At 52.4% G+C, this 25410-nt stretch overlaps 1 protein-coding gene across 1 annotated transcript in view; it reads left to right on the top strand.

The window, feature by feature from the left end:
* The first annotated feature begins 3676 nt into the window (after positions 1-3676).
* The window catches only part of ITGA11 (integrin subunit alpha 11), a 122602-nt gene continuing 100868 nt past the window's right edge, over positions 3677-25410 (top strand). The window contains exon 1 of the mRNA XM_036269899.1: positions 3677-3828. Coding sequence (XP_036125792.1) covers positions 3777-3828 — 52 coding nt within the window. The 5' untranslated portion in view covers positions 3677-3776. The remainder of the gene's footprint in view (positions 3829-25410) is intronic.

Below are 25410 nucleotides of genomic sequence, written 5' to 3'. Positions count from 1 at the left end.
TTATCTATGAAAATTAATATGCTTGCAGGTGTAGGGGAACTCACTCAGAGATGCAATATGGCTCTAGCAGCAAAGGCATCTGGGAAATGTTGGACTCTGTTTAACTTTCTGTGACTGTTTAACCCTCTGTAGCCTTAGGCTTGGCTGACTACGCAGTAAGCCAGAATGCTGCCCAAAGATAAATGTCGTGCCCCCAGGAAGATTAATGCATGGATAGAATGTGATATCTGCCTGGTGTTATCCGTTAACTTAGAAATGCATTACTCTTTCTGGTGGTCTATGTGACTACAGATCACATGGTTTTAGTATTAACCCCCTGTAGAAAAGAGTCCCTGTCCTGGGAGGGTGTGGATAATTGCTGCCTGGTCACCCCTGAGTGCAGCTGCTTCACCCAGGTATGTAAGTTTCTCCTATAAAAGCTCTTATGAATTTGAACAAGGCTACATGTGAGTTCTTCAGAATTCATCCTGAATTTAGACTTTTGGGGCTTTCCCCCAACACAGGACTCTTATGAGTATTAAATAAGACCATAGGTGTGAAAGGGATTTCAAAATTAGTAAACACCACGTACAGCCCTTGTGCACTGCTGATGGGAATGTAAATGGGACAGCCACTGTGGAAACAGCCTGGCAGTTCCTCAAATAATTAAACACAGATTTACCGTATGACCCAGGAATTCCACTCCTAGGTATAGACCCAAGAGAATTGAAAACATATGTTCACACAAAAACTTGTACACAAATGTTTATAGCAGCATATGCATAATAGCCCAAAAGTGGAAACAACCCAATAGTCATCACCTGTTGAACAGATAAACAAAATGTACTGTATCTATATAATGGAATGTTATTTGGCAGTAAAAATGTGTGAAATACTGATACATGCTATAATAAGATGAACCTTGAAAACAATGTTCTAAGTGCAAGAAGACAGACCCAAAAGGTCACATACGCTATGACTTCATTTACATGAAATGTCCGTAACAGACAAGTCCACAGAGACAGAAAGTAGATTAGTGGTTGCTAAGGACTGGGGTGAGGAAATGGGGAGTGGCTGCTAATGGTTACAGAGTTTCTTTGGGGGATAATAAAAAGTTCTGAAATTCGCAATAATAGCTGCACATCCTTGTGAATACACTAAAAATTGCTGAATTGCTTGATGAATATTACAGTAGTGAATTACATCTCAATGAAAATAAATACATACGCTATGTACATGTAAAGGATTATTATTATTACTACTACTACTCAACTCAAAACCCAGCTTTCATAAAGCCCTTCTCTGAGCTTCTCCAGACTCAATGTGGATCATGCATTTGTCACCCATACGCTGCTGCCTTGTGTGATTTCAAGTGTTTAAAAATTATTAAGTAATAAATGATTTAAATGGATAACTAAATAATAAATAATGATTGCCAATACATATGAGGCCATGGCTCGTCTTTTCAGCTCCATCACTAGCTCCTCAAGCGCAGGCTTCTCTTATGTGACTTTCAGAACGTTGGGGGCACAGGAGGCACTCAAATCTTTGTTGAAAGAGTAAGGGAGGGCACACCTCCCCCTTTCCACCCTCCCTGGTTACACAAAGGCAATCATGCTGGATTCAGGAGCCCCGTGCCCTGATGAGGACAGTGTGAGTTAATGAATGGTAGAATTGTTACTCAAGGACCAGCAGCAGCACACCCACTGCAGAAAACCCCGACAGCAAGCAGTGTGCAGTCTCAGAGTGTGGTCTTCAGCCCACCTACACAGCAGAACACCTGTGGTGCCCGTCAGGACTCCCTGACCTTTGGGAATTTGCATTCTTTGTAAGTGATCCAGGCAACTCCCGTGCACCTGCAGTATGGGAACCACTAAGGAGGGCATACACTCGTGCAAGGCAGGTAAGTGGTTTGCAGCCCATTGGATAGCTATTATCAGGATGCTGTAGGTTCAAAGCATCTTGACTCAAACTCCTTTAAACAATAAAGGGGACATTGGTCACATAATTGGAAAGTCCTCAGGGGAGCAGGCTGAGGCAGTGGCTTGATTCAGTGTTTCAACAGGACCCTCCTGAAACTTGGTTTCTCTATTCTGTCATCCAGTGTCTGCCAGATCTCCCTTCCCCACCCAGACCCCTATAAATTTCAAGGCCCACGTGATTCTTTGCCCCAGCCTAGGAGGGTAGGAGAGGGTAGGAGAGGGGAGGAGAGAAGTTGGTTAGTTAGTTAGTCAGTCAATTCTAGGAGCTCTTTTAGAAGAACAAGAAAGCTTGTTTTTCAGAAAACCTTTTTCCTTTGTCATGTTGCCCTTTTTAAAACTAAACCACCTATTACCCCACCCCACCTCACACACACCCCAGGGATGGAATCAGTTTCCTCCCAAGTCTATGGCTAATAAGGAGAGGCAAGGATACCAAAACAAAATTTTAAAAATATAGTAGCTACCAAGAAAAGGGCACAATGTCCACTACTGTACTTGTGAACCTGGGCTTTATCAAAACCCACTTCATCCTCCAGAACTTGGCCTGAATGTTACCTCCTCTGGGAAGCCCTCCAATCCCTCCCAGACAGAAAACTACAACCTCTGTGCACCCACTGACCCCTGCACCTCCACCATCCATCTACCCATCCACCCACCTATGTTCCTGGGGGGGGAGGGGGGGACCTGAGTGCTTTCTTGTGAACCAAACAAAAAATTTCTACCCTAAAGGTGTTTACAGTCTAGACAAGGAGAGAAAAGTTAATCGAATGATTACACCAATTGATGTGTAGTTTCTCTAAGTACAATGGAGAGAGAGGGAGAGAGCCGTGTATCTGGGGGTGAGACCTGGTGAGGAAAGGGGAGAGGGTAAGGAAAGCTTTCCTGAGAAGGTGACCAGAGGCCTCTGCTGGAACCTTCACCACGCTGGTCACCCTCCCTTGGTCTCAACCGTCTTGCTGGAAAGGCCAGCCTCCACACCCATGGCTTGCGGTCCAGGGCCTGATTTAAAGCTTGTGCAACAACTGTGCATTGAATTTAATTGTCAGTGGTCAGAAGAGCTGGGAAGGAAGGTGGCTGGGCTCCAAAGGGTTTCACTGTTATGGTAAAAGTAGGCACAGAGGCCTCCTGGAGGCTTGGGAAAGGCTCAGGGGTGAGGGAAGGGGGAATGGAAGCGGAGAGGGGTGGTCTGCATTTATTCCAGGGTCAGAAGAAGCTCTGCGCCTTTATAGCACCCCAAGCCCCAGGGTGTAGGGAGGCAGGGGGGCGTCTCAGAATAGACTTTTGAGGGACATCTATTCCCCTTGGGTAAGGGAGACCTGAGTTACCGCCCGTGTTTCTGGGTCACCTTAGGTACCCTTCTCAGCTTTGTGAAGCTCTTCCCTCTCGGAAATGAAAATATAAACCATTTTCCCTGAACAGACTCTGAACCGGGTGACGGCGGTGTACAGGAAGGTGCTACACTGGCGAGGTGGTTCCCAGGAGCAGTTCTCGGGGGTTCCTCGTAAGGCAGAACCCCTTGGGGAAAGGCGGGTCTGGAGAGAGCTGGAGACGCCGTCGAGGCGGCCGCATGCCGCCTGCCCAGGTGGCAGAGGGGCCTAGCCTGGACCCGAGCCAGGCCGGAGTGGTGTCCGGCGCCCCTCCCCGCCGCTCGAGCCCTCCCACTTCCTCTGAACCAGCCGGCTGTCAGGGACCGCGCGCGGCGGGCGTGCAGTGCAGGCTCGAGCGCAGGCGCCGCGCCCGGGAGCCTGCCCCTGGCCCGCCGCCCCACCGCCGCTCCGCACCCGGCACCCGCCACCCGCCACCGCCGCGCCGGCCATGGACCTGCCCCGGGGCCTCCTGGTGGCCTGGGCGCTCAGCCTGTGGCCAGGTACGTGCCCTTCTTGCCTCCCCTTGCCTCCGAGAGCCGCTCCCCGGCCCGCCGGGGCCTCGGATCTAGCAGCCGGGAGCGGGACGCGGCGCGCCTCCAGGGTCAGACCTTGGCTACTCGTGGGGACCTGAGCCCCCCGGAAACTGGCGGCAGTCTAGCGGCTCAGCCGAGTTCCGCGAAAGAGGGAGGCTCGCGGAAGCAACTTGGAGCCGGGAGTTTGGTGTGTTTGGGAAGAGCTGAAGAGGCTCGAGTTGAAAAGCGCTGAGGGCTGGTGACCCCCTGGCTCCCCTGGCTCCCTCCAAGGGCGACGCCGGGTCCCCGCGCCGCCGCCGGGGCACTCAGGGGTCCCGGGAGCGCGAAGGGCGCGCGGCCGGGGCTGGGAAGGGGATGGGACGCGCCGAGCGAGCGCTGCCTCGTTGCCCCCGGCCCCAAACGGAGGGCGCATCCTGCAGTGTGGAGAGCCGGGCTTGGCGGCCCGGGGGGGCTGGGGGGACCTGAGAGCCCAGAGCCTCCGGCCAGGGACTGAGTGAACCCCGGGACTGTCGGCCCCGAAGCAGTGGCGAGCCGTCGACGGCCTGGCCAAAGGCGGCCGGGGGTAGCAGCTTCGCAGTCCGGAGACCCCAGAAACGTTATTTGACACTCGGGATAGGAACAGGGCATCGCCTCCCACCCCATGCTTGGAATTATGCAATTATCCAATAATCCGGGGAAGTCGCGGTCGCCCGGACGCGCGCCGCTGGCGCCTAATGCACTCCAGGTGTCAGGGCTCAGGGGGACCTGGAGCTGGCGGGGCGAGGCGGGGACCGAGAGGCTAGCCCTCTCCGCAGTGGAGCACCCAGCCGGGGCTTCCCCCACCGCGCACCTGGGCGGGACCCGACACGGGAGCGGCGGCCAGCAATGCTGCTCTATGGACCACGAAAGTTTTCAGGGCCCCTCCACTCGCCGGCACCAGCGCCCGTTTCGGGGACTGGCTGCCCGCCCCTGCCTCCCCTTCTGTGTGTGCTCTTCAGACTGGGGCTGCCGCCGGCACTGGGGGATCAGAGGCAGTGGCCGTGGGAGAGGCTCCCTCGGGGAGCATAGGTGGAGACCCCCCTCCGACCACGCAGCCCACGCTCGCCCACCCCAGTTCCTAGGTACCACGGAAACAAGTGCAGTCCCCTATTGGCCCATCTATAGTGGAGCTTCTGGAAGTACTTGTATTTGAAAAGGCCCCCCGGTTGGTGGGGTTCCATTCAGAGCCTAGAGTTACAGTTGAAAACAAACACTGGTGCATTAAGTTTTTGGGGGCAGGGGAGTTGGAGAGGACTACGGAAGAGCTGTGACTAAGCCAGCATACATCTACAAACTAGCTTCAGGAAGAAGCACTCTGGGTCATCCAGACGGGAGAGGAGACAACTCCAGTAACTGTCTTAAAATCACTAGGAGATCCTGCCACAGAAAAAGAGACTGGACTCCTGTGTGACTCCAGAGAGGCAGAACCACCCCACCAGACCCTGAGATGGAGAGGTTGCCTTAGGGGGCAAAGACAGTCTGGACCTCAGGAAGCTAAGAGCAAAGTCTGGAATCAGACCTGGCTTCCAGTTCTGTCTCTGCTGCCCACTAGCTGTACAATCTTGGGCAGACTATGCAATTTGTCCAACAGGTTTCCTCCTCAGTGGACTGAAGATAGAAATTCTGCGTTTATAACACTGTCAGGATGGTTAAGAGAGGCACTGTAGGAAGAGTCCCTAACACAGGGTTTGGTGCACAATAGGGCTAAAGTGGTATGTTACTCACACAGGGGTGTGAGGAGGCGGAGGAATGGGGTGAAGGATGGGGACAGGATTTGTGACTCAGAGCTCCCTTTAAACGGAGAAAACCACCCCTGAGTTATGTTTGGTCAGTTTGGGTTCTTGAAAAATATGGGATTCATTAAACATATCAATCAATGTTGGAACGACATCTGTTTGCAAGGAGCTGGGGCTGCGGCCCAAGCATGTATGTAATCTGGGCCCTGCCCAGAGCTGAGAACAAGGCAGGGAAAGCTAAATGAATAGAGCACTAGGGAGTGAATGGCACAGGGAAGGGAAGGGAAGGGAAGGGAAGGGAAGGGAAGGGAAGGGAAGGGAAGGGAAGGGAAGGGAAGGGAAGGGAAGGGTTCAAACGAGAAGTTCAGTTCCACTCAGAGAAGCAAGGGAGGCTTCCTGGAAGAGGAGATACCATTTGAACTAGGCTTTGAAGGAGTGTATAGAGTGTGGAAAAGCTGTAAAGTGGGACTATTTATACATTAGAGTTATTTCCTGGGACTAAAGAACAAAAAGGTGAATATTTTAAAACCACACAGGTGACTCTGGTCAATGTGGACTCTAAGATTGGAAGTATGGCGGGGGTCACGGGGACATTCCCCTGGCTCCAGGGCAGGATTGGTGTTGATCGAGTCTCATCTGCACATCACATGGAGGAATGAGAGGATTACCAGGAAGCTTGCCTACTGGTGACGGCACAGTTTGGCTGGTCAGGGACAACCAAGTTGGAAGTGAGTCCTCACTGAAGCCATTATGAATTCAGAGCCTCAGTCTTTCTGGAACTCCTGCTGCAGTCTGGGCAGGATGATTGGTGGGCAAAACTATCAAGACACCCAGAAAAAAATAGACAAGTCCAAAGACTTTTCCAGCTGATATTCAGAAAGAGCAGATCCATTGACCAGAACTTTACTACCATAGCGTGTCTATGTAGTAAGGGTTGATGAGGTGATGATTCTTTAAACTCCAGTCTTTACTGAGCATCTGTTACCTGCTAGGTCCCATAAAGACACACAGGGAGATCAGACACAGCATGGGAGTGCAGGCCCTGGGGTCTCACTGCCTGGGATGGGTCGGGGTCTGCCAGTTCTCTGTGCCTTTGGAAAGTTACTAAATGGCTCCATGCCTCAGTTTTCTCACCTGCAAAATGGGGGTGATAATGATAAAACTGACAGATTTATCTAGAGTTAAATGATAAGATATATATAAAATTCTCGGGAAGTTCCAGGCACATATTAAGCACTTCTCCAGCATCACTGTGTTTCTTCTCCAGCATCATTGTCTGCAGCAGTGCTCAGGATACTGACCACTGAGTAAGGAATCTGAGGACGCAGAGATGTAACTTCAAGCTCAAGTCCATAGAGAAGTCTAGAGGGAGTGCCGGGGTACTGGAGGCTCAGAGGAGGTCTACATGCCGGGGCTGTAAATAAACCTAAACTTCCCAGCTCTTCTTCTCAAAGACCTGGCCCAAAGTCTTGATCACAATGGGAACTCAGGTGTTTTTTGCCATTGGGGCTGCTTAAAGTCAGTATGATTTTAGAGTGAGTGTTGGTGGTGTTGAAGAGAAGAATCATACTACTCACATGGCTCTGTGTGTCCTTGTGGATAGGGTTCTTATTTAGCAGGACAGCCTTGTATGGAGAACGCACAGTATACGCACAGTATTAGGCACTATGGTGTGCAAAGTGACCCGAGCCCTGCTCTCCAGCTTTGGAAGAGCGGGGAAGGAGGTGAAGTTGTCGCTTTGCCTGCCCCACTGTCCACCCTGCTGGGAGCTTGTCAGCCAAGCCTCTCAGCTTCCAGCAGCTGAGAAGCTCTGGGCCCTTCCACATCAGGCACTGGGGCCCTAACGAGATGAGTGTGCGGTGTCACCTTCTTTCTGTTTATTCACCACGCCCCCATATCAACCCCACAGGGGACCCCCAGAAATGGGATGTCTATCTCCTTGCCATTCTCCTGTTCCAAGCCCACTCACACAGGGCTGTGGGCCCTTGAGGGCCTTGGACTCACCGCAACTGTACCCTCTCTGAACCTCTTTCTCTCCCCTCCTGTAGTGGAAGCTTCTTCCAAAAGCTGGAAACTTTCCTTCTGTTCTCCCCCCTCATCACTCAGGCCAAAACCATGTTCTGAGCTGGTCTGACGTAACTCTTGCGATACAGAAGGGAGCTTGGAGAATTTTAAAAGCCTTCTTTTCTCTCCAGGATACCTGACTTGGGAGGTTATTGTCTCACTATAGTCTTCAGATCTCACTTTGGAAGTCAAAGTTGAGCCATGTTGTAGTGCAATTGCAAAAAGAAAGGATCCATCATAATCCTCCCCAGGCAGGGACAGCCTCTGGCAGACTCAGGCAGGATCAGCTACAAAACAAGCTTTAAACACGCACAAACATTTTAAAAACAGTATCTCTGCTGGTTCTCATCTCTTAATGCCCCTGCCCCAGCAGCATCAAACTGGGCTACCGTCAGCGATTCATGGCCATTTTAAACTATTTTCTCCTAAACAACCGTGAGCTCCAAAGACTCCCACAGGCCCTCAATAGGGGGTGCTTGCTATAGGGAGCTGTGGTCCAGGTGGGGACTATCCCCAGCCCCCATCGTGTAAATCCTAACTGTATGAATTCTTTGTTACCAGTGAGGAGAGAAGGCGAGGGGGAGACGGGAGCTGGTCATCTTGTAAACCGAAAGTAAATAAGCTGCCAAAAAAATTCCCTGAGGGGTTTTCATACTGTGTACTTATGACCCGAGTCACAAGATGAATACAGTCCCACCTGGAGGACAAGTCAGTGTGGTCCGACCCCTCCCTGCCTCTGTCTCATTCTCCCTTTACCCACCCGCTCACTGCACAACAGCACGCCTGGCCTGGGAGCCCGAGGGCCTGGATTCGAATCCTTCCCACTTGGGTGACCCTGGATAAGCCCTCTGGGCCTCATTTTCCTCAGCTGTACATCAGGGACAACAATGACTTTACAGGCTGGTGTGTGCATTAGATGATCTTACATGGTTCATTCATCTCAAGTGCTTAGAACAGCATCTGGCAGCCAGTAAGCCCTCAATTAACAGGAGCAATCATTACCCTTCCCATCATTTATTGTCTGATTGATGCCAGCCACTGTGTCAAGCATCTCTTCACATCTCAGGTCTCGAAATGGCTATATTAAGCCACTACTGCAATCACCAGGTTACACATGAGAAGGTAAATGGCTCATCCAAGGCCCTGTGGATTGAGCAGGAGATGGTGTCAGGATTCGTCTGACCACAAAGCTGTTGCGTGATATCTCTTTAGAAACTGGGCCTAGAAGGCATAGGAAGACCAACATGATGCCCTTGCTAAAGGAACTGTCTTCATGTGTACACATGGCCATTCTCACAGGGGTGCCAGCCCAGGGGTGGCAACTCCCTCTGCAGACTCAGCCAGACAGTGATTTCTCAGTCAAGGTGCTGCCTTGGTGGAAAGTGGTCCTCACATGGTGCCTCCTAACATGGGAGCCTCTCTCTGTCACTTGCTTCCTGGTTCAGGGCCAAGTGGGGCTCTACCACCTGCCTCCAAGTGCCCAGTACTCTGGACCGCTCTGCCCCAGGGCTTCCCCTCCAGCCATGCTCATGGTCCAGGCTGGGTGTTCCTCTCCCCCCTTACCACCTCTGCTCTCATCCCCCTAATCAAAACTTTCTCTGAGCTCCAGGCCTAATGAGTTAATTCATGCTGAACAGCATAATGAGTGATGAGAACTTCATGTGCCCTACCCAAAGGGGTTTGTATATTAACTGGGCTGTGCCTTGAGCCAAAGGAATGAAGGGCTAATGGTGGAACTTCAGACACCAGGCCCAGACAGCAGACAAAATAATTGAGGCAGGGGGACCTGTCTGGCATGGTGCATTAGTCAGGTGTGTCCTACCCTGGCCCTTGTGGATGATGACAGCCTTATCCTATGACACAGAAGAAGCCAGTCTGTGGCTTGGGTGATGCTGGTCTAAAGCAGACAGAGGTTTTTCCACGTGGCATGTGGGGCGAGTTAGGCAACTTGCTATAGCAACGTGCTCTGGGATTCCAAACAGGATGACACAGAGAAGTGTTCCTGCCTCCGCAGCTAGGGCTAACGGCTTTCTTTCCCCAGCAGCATCACTCAGCTGGGTCAGGCTGCCAGAAATCCTGACCCTGAAGGTTTCTACAGCCTATTTCTTTGCAGATTGGGAGAACTGGGCCTCAAGAAGTCCATGGAAAAATCATGAAATTAACAAGTGGGTGCAGTTCCTGACAGTCTGCAAAGAGCACTCCCATGTGTTTATTCTATCAGTCAGGATAGGCCAGGTGAGACCAGAGGCCCTGCCAAAGCTGCTTTGGGCTTTAGATAGATGGGGAAACTGAGGCTCTTAAAGGTTGAATTATTTCCTGTGATTTTCCTAACATCACTGGGAACTCAGGTGCAGGTCTTCTGGCCAAAGGGACATTAGGAACCCAATTTGAATCCATCAGAGAACTTAAGGAGAAAGCAATGGTTCAGCCAAAGGAATGAAGTTCTAATGGTATATTTTCTACATCTGTGACAAGCAGTTAGGACAAAAATCATCATTCTCTGTAGACCTCTGGGAGTGTCCCCAGTGCCCACTATTTTCTCTCTCAACCTGGCCCATCCCAGGCCTTCAGACCATCACCTCCCCTCCTTCTACTGGAACTGCTCTTTCATAGCCACTGATATTCAGTGACTGGTGGCAATCATAAAGTCCCATAAATAATTCACAGAGCTCTTCTCTGAGTTTATTCGCACCAGTTTCCACACATGCAGAACCAGCTACGTAATCCATGGGACCCGGTGCAAAATGAAAACACAGGGCTCCTCGTTTAAAAATTATTAAGAATTTCAAGAAGGCCACAGGAGAGTTTTAAACCAAGCGGAGACCCTTCTGAGTGTGGGGCCCTGAGCAACTGGCCCTGCTCACGTGGGTGTCCCCACAGGCCATGATCTCACTTTACAGATAAAGAAACTGAGTGGCTGGTCCATTGGGCCAATATGCACTGAACGCCCACCACCCCAGGCACCGTCAGGTTCTGGGGGTTCCACAGCCTCAGCCTCAAGGAGCACAGTCGGGGAGAGAGGACGCAGATCACACACAGACTGCAGGGCTCGTGCAAAGTGCTGCTGTCCGTAGATGCAGGGGTGTCCACAGAGCAGTGCCAAAGGCGCACAGAATTCAAAAGATGCTCCTGTCTCCACTTACTGCCTCAAGACCACTTCGAGAAGTTTGGGGGGAACCTTCTAGCATTTGACACTGGGCTCTAGAATAGTCACCTTGGTGACCAAAAGAAATCAAAGTTACTGGTCATTCTGCAGCTGCAGGTATTTGTACTGCTGTGGTCCTGCTGGGCTAGCACTTCTAAGTAAGGTGTCCCTCCTCAGGTTCCTGCCCACCTCGGCTTCCCCTCTTGGTCTGTCGTGGAATTGCGACATCAACAAATCCAGTGATGAACAGAGAACGAAGGTGTAAAACAAAACCTCTGCCCAGGCCCCACCCCAGGCCACGTTATCCCTCTCCATGGTGGAGCCCAGCACTGGTACTTTTTTAAAGCCCTCCAGTAATTCTAACGGGCAGCGGAGGCTGAGAATCACCGATGGAATCTAAACCTAATCCCCAGCTGAGCAAAAGAGAAAACATGGTCCAGGGAAGGGAGATGATTTGCTCAGGGTCACACGATGATCAGGGGCGAAGCCAAGATATTGCCAGTTCTCCAGACTCGGTTTGTCTGGTCCTCCCCAGCCTGAAGCTGCCCAGGATTCGTCGCCCAGCTGGGATGGAGACACAACTTGGAGTCAGATTTGAGAGGCTGAGTGCGAGGTGGAATTTGGGAGTAAAAGTTGGTAGTTGATGGGTTATTCGTTGGTGACCCAGTCTGTGCCCACCCCACCCCCCGCCCCAAGGCCATAAGCTATTGATCACTGTGTGGTCCCAAGTAGGAGACAGGAAAGACAAAGAGGGGCTACAGGAACTGATATGGCCGAGGATTCGGGTCAGAACTGCCCCCGGACAGGTGGAGCAGCACAGGAGGTTGAGGGAAGCAGGTGGCCAGCAGGGGCTGGACGAAGCCCATTAGAGTCCTTCCAACCCTGTGATTCTGGGCCCTGCTGAAGCTGTTGTGAGTGTTCAGGTGAAGGGAGTTCCTGAGGGGTAGGGAAGGGGTGCTCTGTCGCAGAAAGAGAGGAGGATGGCCTGGGGGCAGAGCAGGAGAGTCCTGGGAATTCTCTGAGTCCCCAGCCCAAACTCAGGTGTCATTGTGCCTCTAGTCCCAATCCATCCAGACCTTTCTAGTAGATGCCAGAGTGAGGCTAAAACACAGACTGCGTTGCATAGTCGCTCCCCTCCTTAAAACCCTCAATTGCCATTAGGTTAAGTCCAGACTCTTTAATAGAGCTGACCAGACCCTGAAGGGTGCCCTGGCCTACACTCAGGACTCACCTCTAGAGCACTAATGGCATCTGCACCCCCCTGCGGTACCCCCACCAGACTGAGCATCTTAGCTTCTCAAACACACCTGCTTTCTCTAGCCTTCACTCATCTTGTTTCCTGGGTCCCATTCTGCCTTTTTTCCCCTGGCTACCTCACACTTATCCTTCAGGTCCCCACTTGGCACTACTTCTTCCTGAAAGCCTCACTTGACCCCCTTAACCAGACCCTGAAGCCCCACTTGTGTGATCTCAGGATACCCTGTACTTTACCCACCAGCCAGTATTAGAGTTGCCTGAACATCTTCCCCCACTGTACTGAGAGCGGAAGTCACAACTGTTGGCCTCTGTGCCCCCAGCTTTCACAGTGTCAGACATAGTAGGTGCTCAATTAAATGTGTTGAGTGAATGTAAGAACTGTCTATCCAAGTAGACAGATATTTAAGAGCGAGATAAATTCCTTAAATTTCTTTGCACATGCACCCTCCCCCCCCCCCCCCAGGAGGTCCCAATACAAGAGACTGTATGAGCCAGGCCCTGTGCTAGGTGCTCTGGGACATAAAAGATAAGAGATAAGTCCTGTCCTTTAAAGAGTTTGTGGTTTAGTAGGAGAGAAGATCCTTGGATAAATAACTCTTATACAAGGGAGTGGGGGGAGTGATAAAAGCTGTGAGAGCCCTGGCCGGTTTGGCTCAGCGGTTAGAGCGTCGGCCTGTGGTCTGGAGAGACCCGGGTTCGGTTCCCGCTAAGGGCACGTACCTCGGTTGCAGTTTGTCCCCGGCCCTGGTTGGTCGTGCGGGTGGTGGCCACTCGATGTGTCCCTTTCACGTCGATGTTTCTCTCTCTCTGTTCCTCTCTCTCCCTCCCACTCTATCTGTACAAAAAATGGAAAGATGTCCTCGGGTGAGGATAAAAAAAGCTGTGAGAGCTACAGATAAAACACGCTGGGATTTGAGAGATGAGAAAGAGATTATTTGTTAAGTGCAGGAAGGGTAGAGACTATATCTGGGCAAACAGCCTGATGTTTGCTTGGCAGGATGTGGAGTATGTGCCATGGGGAACTGCCAGAAGGAACAGTGGGCCCAAAGGACCCAAATGCCAATTAAGGCATTTGGATTTATTGATTTATTTATTTTTCAACCCTCACCTGAGGACATGCTTAGAAAGAGAAAGGGAGAGAGAGAAACATCGATGTGAGAGAGAACATTGATCTGTTTCCTTCTGTATGTACCCTGACCGGGAATCAAAACTGCAACCCAGGTCTATGCCCTGACCGGGAATCGAACCGTCAACCTTTTGGTGCACAGGACGACGCTCGACCAGCTGATCCACTCCAGCTGGGCAAGGCATTTGGCTTTAACAGATGGGGAGCCATTGAAGGTTTTTGAGGGAGGGTATGGGCATGTTCTAATCTGTGTTTTGAAGAGCTCAAGGATGGGGGGGTGGATGCCACAGGACAACACTTGGGAACAGGTGGAATGATGAAGCAGGCGCTGCAGGGAGCCCGGCAAGAGACCAGCTGAAGGAGAAGTGACACTGAGGAGCAGAATGGAACAGGGCCCGGTCACCAGGGAAAGGTGGCTGGGAGGCGGTGCCACTGACCCGAGGACGAGGATGTTTGAGGGGACGTTGAGTCAGTCTGGACATGTCCGCTTTGCAGGGTTCCTGGGGCAGGTGGGGGGCCCTCGGGCAGCTGGGAATGTTGGCCAAAGCTTAGAAGTGAGCCCGTCACATGTTCGCGCCTTGGTGACACGCAGGCCTGAGTGAGAGGGAGCACGAGCACGGGGCCTCCCGTCCCTCATCCCCTTCCCAGGCTCCGAGGCAGTGATTCATGCCCCCGTCTGAAAGAAAACCCAGGTTCTGGTTTTAAAAGCCTTTCAGAGCAGAAGAAACCAGTGCGAGGGCCAGGCCAGACCACAAGCCCGCAGCTGTGGAATGTGCTTGCTGCTGATGCTGAGGCCAGCCGGGGGCAGAGGCCTGGCAGGCGCAGCCGGAGGCCCCGCCGGTCCTTCTGAATGCCTCCAACTTGTCGCCAAGATGGTTTCTGCTCTTTTCAGTGTGGATCTGCCTGTGTTCCGGCACATCTTAAAACTAGTCCCCGCACCCCACCCCCTCAGCCTGTCGGTCCACTGGCCCCACAGCATCCTCGATGCGAAAGCTCTGTCTGCCATCCGGCTCCCACCTCTGCTCGGCCTGCAGGACTCTGACCAGGAGGCAGGCAGGGTCTGAGGGCCACCATGGGGGCACCCAGAAAGTCTCCTATGGCTGTGGCAACAGTCACTAACTGCGCTCGCTGCATCTGCCCTTGTCCCCTGGAGGATCTTCCACCAGGAGCCAGAGGGATGCTGCTGGAATGTAGGCCAGATCATGTCCTGCCTTCCTCTGCTCCAAACCCCCGAGGACTCCCCTTCCTACTCTGAATAAGAGGTCCTGTGTGATCTGGCTCCCTCTGCCTTCCTGACCTCATCCTCCCCTCCTCCCCCACGTGTTCCTTCTGTTCCACCCACAGTTTCCGGAATGTTCTTCAAACACATCAGCCACCTTGGGCTTTGCCTTTGTGTTCCTTCTGCCTGGAACGCTCTTCGCCAAATAGACTCTCTCACCCCCTTCAGGTCTGTACTCCAGCATCACCATCTCCTGGGGCCTTTCTGACACCCCTAACTAAAATGCCAGTCTCCCTCTGCTTCAGGCTCGTTGAGGTATTTCTCATTGGCATTATTACCTGTGTATTTATTCACCTTGTTTATTCACCTCCAACAGAATGTAACCACGAGAGTGAAGATTCTTGTACGTTGTATGTACTTATGTATCCCAGGGTCCAGAGCAGTGCCAGCCAGAGTAAGCTAGTCATAAATACGGGTGGAAAATTAATTAATCAAAGAACATCACAGCCCAGCCTGGCCCGCAACAGCCTGCAGTATCACGAATTAACCCCTTTGAGATTAGCGTCACCCTCTCTCCAGTCACCTTTCTTGAGACGTCCTTCCCCTGGGTGGGCACATGTTCAGTCCTGACCTTCTGGCTTTCTCTCCAGACAAGAAGAAGCCAGTGACAGGTGCAGCTGGACAGGGCAAGGAGGGCCGCTGGGAGCGGGGAGGGGCTCTTGAAGGGAAAAAAGCTTTGAACGGGGCCATCGGGTCATAGCAGGCAGCCCAGGCGAGCCCGGCGGGCCCTAGGCTGTTCAGTGTTGTTGACTGTGACCAGAAACACAGGAGACATGGGGAAGGCTTGGTTTTACACAGTGCCCACCTAGGTAGATAATGGGACTTCCCAGGAAACAAGAGGCAAGGAGCAGAGTTTCAAATGCCTCATTTCCCTCAAAAGGATAGTGATTCAGACATATCCATGTTCCTGAAAACATGGCCATGTCATGTAGTACCTTCGAAGGAGTTGGCAGGGGCCAGAGAAGATGGCAGGGGCTGAACAGGAGACCCCAGGTTATGGTCTAATCCCTGGGACCTACCAGACCAGAATCTGCCCTGGTGGCTTGGGAAATGACAAGAAACTCATTATACAGGTAGAGAGACTGAGCCTGAGCCCAACAAGGTTCATATGAGCATCCCCTCTTATTCCGAACCTGGCTCTGCTCAGCCTGTTGGGCGGTAAAATAGCTATAAATTAATTCACACAGGGAAGTCCGTGGCTGATAGAATATTAGACCTACTCCACCCCTTATTGATTTTTTTTTTTAGGAATGGCTGCTTGAAACCAGCCATGGGTTAGCCCAAATGGATCAATCTTGGCCAATTCTGAATGTTACAGGTGTGGAAACCAAAGCCTGGGGCTTGGTGACATCTTTCACTGACTGGACCCTTCAAGTCTAGGGTAACAAAAATGCCCTGGGCTGCAGATGACAACCTCTGGGTCAAGTTCAGGCTCCGATACTAAATTTGAGTGAGTCATGTATCCTCTTAAAACTTTCATTCAGTCGCTTCTAAAATAAATGTTTGGCCTTCCTGATTCCAAAAGCTCTTTGGGGCTAAGCTTTCATGAATATTTCCTGAGCCAGGACCTAGACTCTTACTACAAAGCACACATAACATGAGAAAGAAGTTCACAACAGGCTCTGTTTTGAAATAATTTCATGTAGCACATGGGTAGACCCAGTGCACAGTTGGCTCTTCCTCATCCTCAGGTCCATGAGGTGTCCTGGACCTCAGGGGCCTCTTGAGAGGCCTCAGTACCAAGTACCTGGGAGAAGGAACTTGGAACCTGACATCCTAGACAAGGGGCTATCCTTGGCTTGCATTCCTATAATGACAGAGAGCTTACCACCTCACAAGGCAAGCCTTTGTTTTCCAACAAAGACAGATGGAGTCATGAGCCCTTGACTCTTCTAAAGACCTAAAATTGGCAGTGGAGATTTGGGATAGTTTTGAAAGCATGAGTAGCTGCCATACACCAAAAACCAAAGAGTTTCTGCATAGCCCTCAGGGAACCAAAATACATCCTCTACCCAGTGTCCTCCTTCCCCACCAAGCCTAGCCAATAGCATCCAGCTTAACTTGGGTTCTGGTGGATCTCTGTTGCGCTCTGTGCAGCCAGATAACTGTTCAGATGTGTGTGGGTGTATCCACTGCAGGGCGGGCCCTGTAGGCTTGGAAGGGAAGGGCCCCCACAATTCCTATTTTAGTGTGCATTCAAACACCAGGGCAGACAGGCACGGCAGTTCTCCGGGTCCTCACCGCCCCACTTCCTCTCCTCCGAGGGAAAGCCCTCCCACAAATTGCATGTGCTGAGCCTTGTCTCGCTCTCACTTTGCCCAAACACTCCCTGGGCTGGGGCTAACCCCGGGTGCACAGGGCTCTTGATCCACACACCCATGACAAGCAGAAAATAATCTTAGGAGTTGGAAAACCAAAACCAAACTGTCTGAGCTCTTTGAGCTGGTTAGTATGTCAGGAAAGGGAGGGACTCACTGTCCAATTCAGTGCCCTTTGAAATGGCCAGTGGCCAGGGTCAGAGTGGGAAGCTGCCACGTACAGCAATGCAGGCTGTGCACCGCACAGCTCGGTCAGCGACAGCACGAACAGCACCCTCCGCGGCGTGTGCTCCAGGGTGACCCCAGGAGCCGCAGATAAAGAAAGTGGTGACAGTGTGCGTACAGGGGCTTCATTAAATCTTCCTCGGGACTTGGATACAGAGCATCTAGTCCAGCATCCTTTTATAGTTAAGGAAACAGCCAGGAAGAGGAAGAAACTGGTCTTAAGTCATAAAACAAGTCAGAAGCCATGCTGGGATTAGAACCAGGGCTTCTGAAGCCAAAGTCAGAATTCTAACTTCCTTCCCTTCCTGAGGCTAGAGTACTGCAATCCCTTCAACTCCTTGTTGGCAGGCTAGTGTGTGAGGCTCTGGAGGCCCAAATGCTTCTAGTCAGTTTTGGGGTGTGTGTGTGTGTGTGTGTGTGTGTGTGTTTTCTGTCTCTTAACAAGTACACATTGAGCACCTATTTTGTGCTAGGCATTGTCCTGGATGCTGAGGGTAAAGTAGGGAGATGGACAGAGACAGTCCCTTCCAGAGTTCTGGTAAATGTTTAACAACCCATTCTGGCTCTTGGGATGGGGGGGGGGGGGGTGTCCTTATTTGTAGCATTTGCCGATTACCATGGTATAAATCCTCCCAACATGGTTAATTTTCAGGAACCAAGATGACATCACTGAATGGGAAGGTTGCACACAGTTGGCTCTGTGGAGAGGAGACAGTGTCCAAGTGAGCAAGTAACTTGTAACCATCTGTAATTATCTTTCATTGTAAAAGAAATAATGACGATGCTTTGAGGGAGAATAATGAGTTCTCCACAGCACAGTAAGGGGAGATTTCTCCAAATCCAGCACATGAGAATGGGAGGTTGAGAAGGGGCTGAGCAAAGATCTGGGGAAAGAGTACTCCGGGCAAAGGGCCTGGAGGGGGAAGAGCTCAGAGGGTGTGAGGACAAGGGAGAAAGGGAGTGTGGCTGGAGGTTGGATGAAGATGATGGCACAGGAGCAGGTAGATCTGGCAGGGCCTGGTGGGCCTGGGGAAGGGTCTGGAATCGACCCTCAATGCAGTGGTAGGACCCCAGAGTGTGTGAAGGAAAAAAGTGTCAGGATCTGATTGGGATTTTTAGATCACTCTGGTTGCTGTGAGAAGCAGACCTTGGAGCTGCGCAGACACAGAACTGAAGGACCAGTTAGAAGGCTCTTTCAAAAGTCCGGGCACAAAAGGATGAAAACGACTTGGTCTGGGTGCTGTGAGAAGAAACAGAGAAGAATGGGCACATCTGAGATGAGCTGAAGGGTTAGAACCCGCAGGCTTTGTAGAAGTGAAGGGGAATCTTGGGGAATGACTTGCGCGCTTCTGACTTGAGCCGTCGGGTGGGTGGTAATGCTGAGTCCTGAGGCAGGAAGACTTGGGCAAAGCCAGAATGGAAGGGAAACCTAGGGTGCCTATTTGGTCCTATGTATGTGGGATGCTAGGAGGCACCGAAGAGAACATGTTCTCTGGGCAGCTGGGCGTTGACCGTAGGGCTTGGGGGGCAGGTCCGGGCTGGCTGGGCTGGGACCTGGGTCCTCGGGAGCCTGGGCCACTGGAGGTGAGTGGAGGAAGGCAGCAGTCAAGGCTGGCGTGCTCAGCCAGGTCCTATAGGTGTACGTGTGGGGTTGCGTCTTTTTAATCCAGTTTTCCACACAGCTTGCGGTCTGGGCTTGGGGGTGGGGTGGGGTCTAGTTGATCAAGACTTGATTGCACATTAAATGAACTTACAACACAGAGATTCATCATATTGATATTGGTATGTTTTTATATCCTTCATGGAAGCTCTTAAAAGCTTAAGGAACGAGGTCCATTTGATCACTTTCCCTCCTTGGGAAAAAGGTAAATGACGCAAAGCAGAAAAATACACTGGCTTTCATAAAATTGTCTTATTTCTGGAGGAGGTGATCCATATGTTCTCTGAAGGCATGGATGGCTGTCCAAGGCTGGGAGCAAAAACAATGTTAATGACAGCACATTTCGACTTGCTGTGTTCTGTTTTTAATTTTGAGGCCTGTTTTTCATGAACTAGACATCTGCTTAACCAGCACATTGGCAAACATCTGATTTCTTTTCAAAATATTAGAAGGGCAGCCCTTGCTTTCCCCAACAGGTTAGCTGGGGTCTACCCAGACCGAGCTGGCCATTCCCGGTCCAGCTGGGGGCCGTCCTTGGGCCTGAGCAGAGGGTCTGATCTGCCTGGCTTCCCTGTCACAGACACAGCCGGCCTGGAGGGGTCGCTGGAAAGGGGGCAAGGACATGTTGCCTGGAAGCAGACAGGACAGGGCCCTGACCTGGGCCATGGGCAAGTCCGTCTCGGAGCCTCTGTGTCCTGTCCTTTTCAGTGGAGATAAAAAGCCCTAGTCCCTTGTTATGATAAAATGAAATGCTGTCCCGAGGCTCCTGGATCCCCGGGAGGTTTGGAGAAGGAGTGGAGTCAGAGCCCTGGCTGCCTGGGGCTGCGAGGGCTGATCCTGCTCTGTGTTCCACCAACCAGAAGACCTTGTCATGGCCGGTACCCTTCCTCAGCCTCCATGTCCCCTGGTGACAGAGGCCCCAGCCGGCCCTTGGTGTCCCCAGGGGTGTGCAGTGGCAGGACATGGCATGGGCCCTGCCCCTGGACTCTGCACCCCAGATGAGAGGGGTGTCAGGAGGCGGGGCAGGCAGGCAGGGGCCGAGGATGGGCAGGGACAGCCACTGGGCCCTGCCCGCGGGAGGTGCAGAATGCGGGCCAACGCTAGAAGGCGGAGAGGTCGGGAAACTGAGAGCAAGGGGGAGGGGGAGGCAGTGTTCCTGCGGCAGACAGTGGGGTCGAGGCTGCCGTGAAACCTGGCGACAGCGACTGTGACACTGTCTCCCGAGGAGCGGCTCCGCGCACGTGCGTGGGCTTCCTCCGCCTCAGCGCGCGGAGCCGAGCCTCGCTCCTCTAGTGACACAACCGCCCTGTCGTGCTCACGAGGGAGCTTTCCGGCTCCGAGGTGTCCTTTCTCACGCACTAACCTTGGGCGAGAAGCGGTCATATAGTTCTGGGGCTTCTCCGGGGAAGGTGGACCCCTGGCCACCGGCACCCACGAAGCAGCAGCTGGCCCGCTCCGAGCAGCTCGGGGTGTGGGCTGGGGACGCACTGGCTCCCAATGAGCTCACTTTCCTGAGACATTCCCAAAGAAGGAGGGATGTGCTCATGCCCTGGGGAGGGCCACGCCTTTCCGCAGAAGCCTCCGCACGAGTTCCCTCTCCCTTCCCTTTGCCGTCAGACGGTACAGCTGGTCCTTCAGGTGGAAGGCACCTCTGTCCCCTAACCCTCTCCAGCCTCTGACTCCTCCTGTGGCTGCCCCTCCCATCCTGTCCACTCTGGCCAACGCTTTGGCCACACATGCACACACACAGGCGCACACACACACGCACATACACACCCGGCCAGCCGTGCTCTGACCTGCACAAGGCCGGGGGAGCCAAGAGTCCGGGAATCCTCTGGACACACAGTTCTGCCAACAGGGGCAAGAAAAGGAAGATGGTGGTTGGCTACTGGTCTCAGTGGCTGATGAATGTAAAGCAGGATGGACTCCGTGGAGTTTCTGTTGTTCATTCCCACCCTAGGATATTTTTCCACCGATTTTTTAGATGGAGTGGAAGGGAGGCAGAGGAAGAGAGAGAAACATCAGCGCAAGAGAGACACATCGACTGGTTGCCTCCCACACTATCAAACCTGCACCCCAGGTACCTGCCCTTGACTGAGAATCGAACCTGCGATCCTTCGGTCGGCGGGCCAGTGCTGCAACTGCTGAGCCAAACCGGCCAGGGCTCCGTGGTGGTTCTTTCAGAGAAAACGGTAGTGAGATAATGACCCGTTAGCAGAGGGACATGAACTGACATCCAGAGGGTAGTCATTTTGTAAAGAAATAAGATGCTGATGAGTTGATTAGAGGAGCTAGAAAACAGGGTGGTCTTTTGCAAGAGTAAAGAGGAGGGACTGTCCCTCTCCTGGGGAGACTGAAGTTTGGGCAAGTTTGCTGTAAAGCATCGGGGGGGCCTCGGGGCCTGAGGGTGGGAACTGGCATCACAGCCCCCAGTTCTAGCAGGGGGCGGTTCCGGCTGAATGCTGAGCCTCTGGGGGCAAGCAGGAGGGTGTCACAGTCACTTTCCTGAGTGTCCTGAAGCTGGACCCTGGTGCCGGCGGGGTGGAGGGAATGGCCTCAGTCCTGAAGCCAATCTAATACTTGCAGGGCCAGTGGCCATCTGTCTGCCCCTCCCCTCCCAAGGGAGATGGATTTGGAAATGAAACCAAAAGACAAGGACACAGAGTCCCAGGGCACCCTGACTGGGAAGGTCTTTAGACCACCTGGTCCAGCCTCCTCATTTTCTAAAGGGTAAACTGAGGTCCGAAGAGAAAAACTATCTTGTTCAAGGTTCCACCAGTCCTAATGGTGGGAAAATCCCACCCAGGGGAAAATCCAGGTCTCCTGACTCCCAGCTTTGTTCTGCCCTAGCAGTCCTAGCTCTCAAGAATGGGCATGACATTCCCATGTCCCCTTTTCTGCATCCCAGAACCAGCCGTCCTAAAGTCAGGAGTTCATCCTCTGGCCTTTGACCTTGGTGATGGTACTCCAGCCATTTCTCCCCACTGAGGGGATCATCACTTCTGTTCCTAAAAGATTCTAGGGAGAGAGAAGTTTCTGTCATTCTAAGGCCACATAGCCATGTATCAAGGAGTCTGTGCACACAGGCTGGTGTCCACAATGTTTTGAGTAAGAGTGGTCTGGAGGGAACCGTGGTGCTCCGCCCACTTGCTCTCAATCTTGCTGAGGTCTTAGTAGCGCAATTCAGCCCCAGGGCAGAGCTGGGCTTTCTTGGAAAGGTGACCACATTGCCTGGACCCCCACCAAAACCTCAGTCCCTCTGATATCTGGGTGTGCCTAGAGCCGCAGTCAGGGAAGGAGGTCCCTGGGGCCAGTTCTTTGTGGTCCAAGCAACGCGAGAGGGAGCCTGACCTGGATAAAGCAGAGCGTTACATCCTTCCTTTTGGCTCAGGAATGCAAAATATGATCATTGTCGCCCGGAGAGTTCCCTTCCTAATGTTTGGCTCCAACCAACGTTAAGATGAGTTTTCATTCCTCCACTTAGCTTGGCCTCCAATTCTAAACTGTTTGTAGAGACTCAAGACAGATGCTTGCATGCCGACAACTGGAAGCTGGCTGTGAGTTTGCCCAAGAGGACCTGTGTGCTGGGGCTGGGCCTCATGCCAGAGAGCTTGAACCCTCTCGTTTTACAGATGAGGAACCTGAGGCCCCATCTGGAGAGGCATCATGACTCTCCATGGACACATGGCCAAGTTAGTGACAAAGTTGAGATTAGAACCCAGATTACCCCACCCTGGAGCAGCCTTCTCTCAGCTTTACTTCCAGCTCCAGTGGTTTGCAAACATGCCTCTTGGCTCATGCGTGCCACGTGCGTGTAGATTCTGAAGACCATAAGTCATGTCTTATCCAACTGTTGTCCCGACTTCCCAGCATGGAACCTGGAGCATCAGAGACTCTAACAGATAGTTATCAAGTGGAAGGACTATAGAGGCTGGGATGAATAAAGATGGATGTAGGTTGCAATTTGTCCCCGGCCCTGGTCGGTTGTGCGGGTGGCAACCACTCGGTGTGTCCCTTCACATCGATGTTTCTCTCTCTCTGTTCCTCTCCCCCCCCCCCCCACTCTACCTGAACAAAAAAATGGAAAAATGTCCTCAGGTGAGGATAAAAAAAAAAAAAAAAAAAGATGGATGTAAAGAAAAGCTGGTTACCTTGGACAAATCCCCACCCTCCTCCCAGCCTTCTCTCACTTACAACAAGGGTCTTAAACCTGATCAAGTGGTTCTCATACTATGTTCCAGGCACTTCGTGTTCTAAGGAAGTGTCTTAGAGCTGCCACTGTCCCCTGTCCCTAATCCCAAACTCAGCTTTTGGTGTCTGCTTTTCATGTATAGATTTTGTTTTTGAAAACGTGGGGTTCGCTGCAGAATAACAAAGTTTGGAGCATGCTAGAACATTTGCTCTCTAAGATCACTGATGGCTCTTAAGAATAAAATCCTAATAAATTACCCCTTCCTGATAACAGATTTGCTGCATACCACCTCTGACCCAGGAGTTAATGTCTGGGATGGGGATGTGGCACAGGAGCCATGCCCCCTGGGAACTGGGGGAGAGAATGAGGCACAGGAGGGCCTCTGTCTGCGGAGGCTCCATGGCTGCACACAGCCTGCCTCTGGGCCAGGAATCACTGGTGGGGGTCTGTCCGTATGTCTGTGCTGTGTCTGCCATTCTGCGTCCTGATGAGGCAGGACAGCTCAGCTCTAAGGCTCGGTGTGTGGCTCAGGTAGGAGGGGTTGTGACCTGCTGGCTGGGCCATACTGCTCTCTGACAGGCAAGGTCCAGGCCTAGCCCTGCCTCACACCGGGCTTCTCCACGAGCTCTTGGGGAGCAGATGTTGGATTATTATCCCAGAAACCACAAGTCCCTACAGATCCCTGGTCTCCCTTCTCCTCTGCCTTTGTCCGATCACTCTGTGAAATTGTTTCTTCTCCTCCCCAACTGTCCATCAGGTAAGAGTTAGACTGTGTCGGTTACCAAATGCTATAACAATGCCCCCAAATCTGAGTGACACAGTAATTATTTAGTTCACATGTCTGGGGCAGCTGGGTGTGGCTGACCCAAGCTAAGCTCAACGGAGAGGCTCTGCTGGTCTGGTGTCCCTGGGGTTGGCTGATCTCAGCTGGATGTGGCTGGTGCGACTCACGGGAGGGGCAGCCCTGCTGCAAACGTCTGTCACCCTTCCTGGGACCCGTGGCCACCTGAGCAAGTACCTCCACCTGCATGTCAGAAGTGCAGGTGAGCCGGCAGAAACCGGCAAGGCGTCCTAAGACCTCAGTGAAGAACTTTCATTTCTGCCACATGTGGCCCAGCCCAAAGCCAAGTAGGGGTGGAGAGGATCTACTCTGCCCCTTTATTTATTTATTTTTTGCTAATCCCCACCCAAGGATATTTTTCCACTTATTTTTAGATAGAGTGTGGGGGACAGGGGGAGGGAGAGAGAGAGACACATCGATTGGTTGCTTCCCACCCGACCCTGACTGGGGCTGGGCATCAAACCTGCAACCCAGGTACATGCCCTTGACCTGGAATCAAACCCAAGACCCTTCGGTCCTCGGGCTGATGCTCTAACTGCTGAGCAACCGGCCAGGACTACACTGCCCCTGGGAGGAACGGCAAAGTCACGTGGCAAAGGGTGTGATGCAGAGGAGCGAGGGACTGGGCCTAACAGTGCAACCTGGAGAGGGACCCTGATTGCATATCCCAGCTCTGCCACCTACTAGGTGACATGAGGCAAGTGACAGAAACTGTGCCTCTTCTTCCTCACTTCAAAAATAGGGAACATCTGATACTCACCTCACAGGACTGTCCTAAGGAGTCAGTGAGTTCATGCGTGTAACTGTCTCCTACCTGATGCCTAGCAGTGTTGTGTTGTTGTAGGCAGAACTGAATTTGCTAGTTTAATTAGAAACATTTTACTGTGTCCCAAACCCTACAGGGGGAATAAAGAGATAAACCGCATCCAGTCCTGGTCCTCTCATTGATCAGTCTTGGGATGGGGGGGAGATGTATGGAATTCACTCTGCTAGGGGTAAGGTTTAACCCCGACTCTTCACAGGTATTTACTAAACCCCTCCGCGAGTAGAAGTGCAGGCAGAGAAAAGCTCACGATGAGTGTGATTTCCCTGTCACCCAAGGAGCTACCTGCAGGGAAGGGACTGCATGCTTTCTCCACCCACGGGGGCCCTCACCCTCCTGAGCCTTCAGGGGAAGGCATAGTTACTAGGTCTCCTACGAGGGCAGCAGGCCCCCAGAGGCAGGATCCGCCTCCCCCCAGAGTCAGAGGGCAGTCTGAGCTGAGACCACACCTCTCCAGTGGAGGCTTTTCCCTCAGCTGGCTAGAAGCCACTCAGATGAGGCAGGACCACATTCCCCTCCCCCCGTCTCTTCGTTCATATGTCACTAGCACCTGTTCCAGGGGCCATGCCCCCAAACCTGCCCGTCTTTACCAGTGGCCCAGGGCGGAAGGGAGAGACGGCTGGTGGCAGCAGGAGCCGCCGCCTTTTGCCATTTGCCCAGGCAGAGGGGCAGCAATGCCCGATGCCCGGGTCCCGCTGAAGCTCATCCTGCCTCCCTTTGGAATGTTTTTTCTTTCCTCCATAGCAGCAAGAGGTCCACTTTACCATTTCTTTTGCTTAGGCCATGGTCTCTTCCCCCCACCCCACCCCCAATCTGTGATTTGCTTTTAGACCTGAAGATTCTTGGGACCCAAGTCAAACTGGGA

The sequence above is a fragment of the Molossus molossus genome, unplaced genomic scaffold (assembly GCF_014108415.1).
Source record: "Molossus molossus isolate mMolMol1 unplaced genomic scaffold, mMolMol1.p scaffold_m16_p_1, whole genome shotgun sequence".
Classification (NCBI taxonomy): domain Eukaryota; kingdom Metazoa; phylum Chordata; class Mammalia; order Chiroptera; family Molossidae; genus Molossus; species Molossus molossus.
The sequence above is the reverse complement of the archived record's forward strand: the minus strand, read 5'-3'. Positions and strand labels throughout refer to the sequence as shown.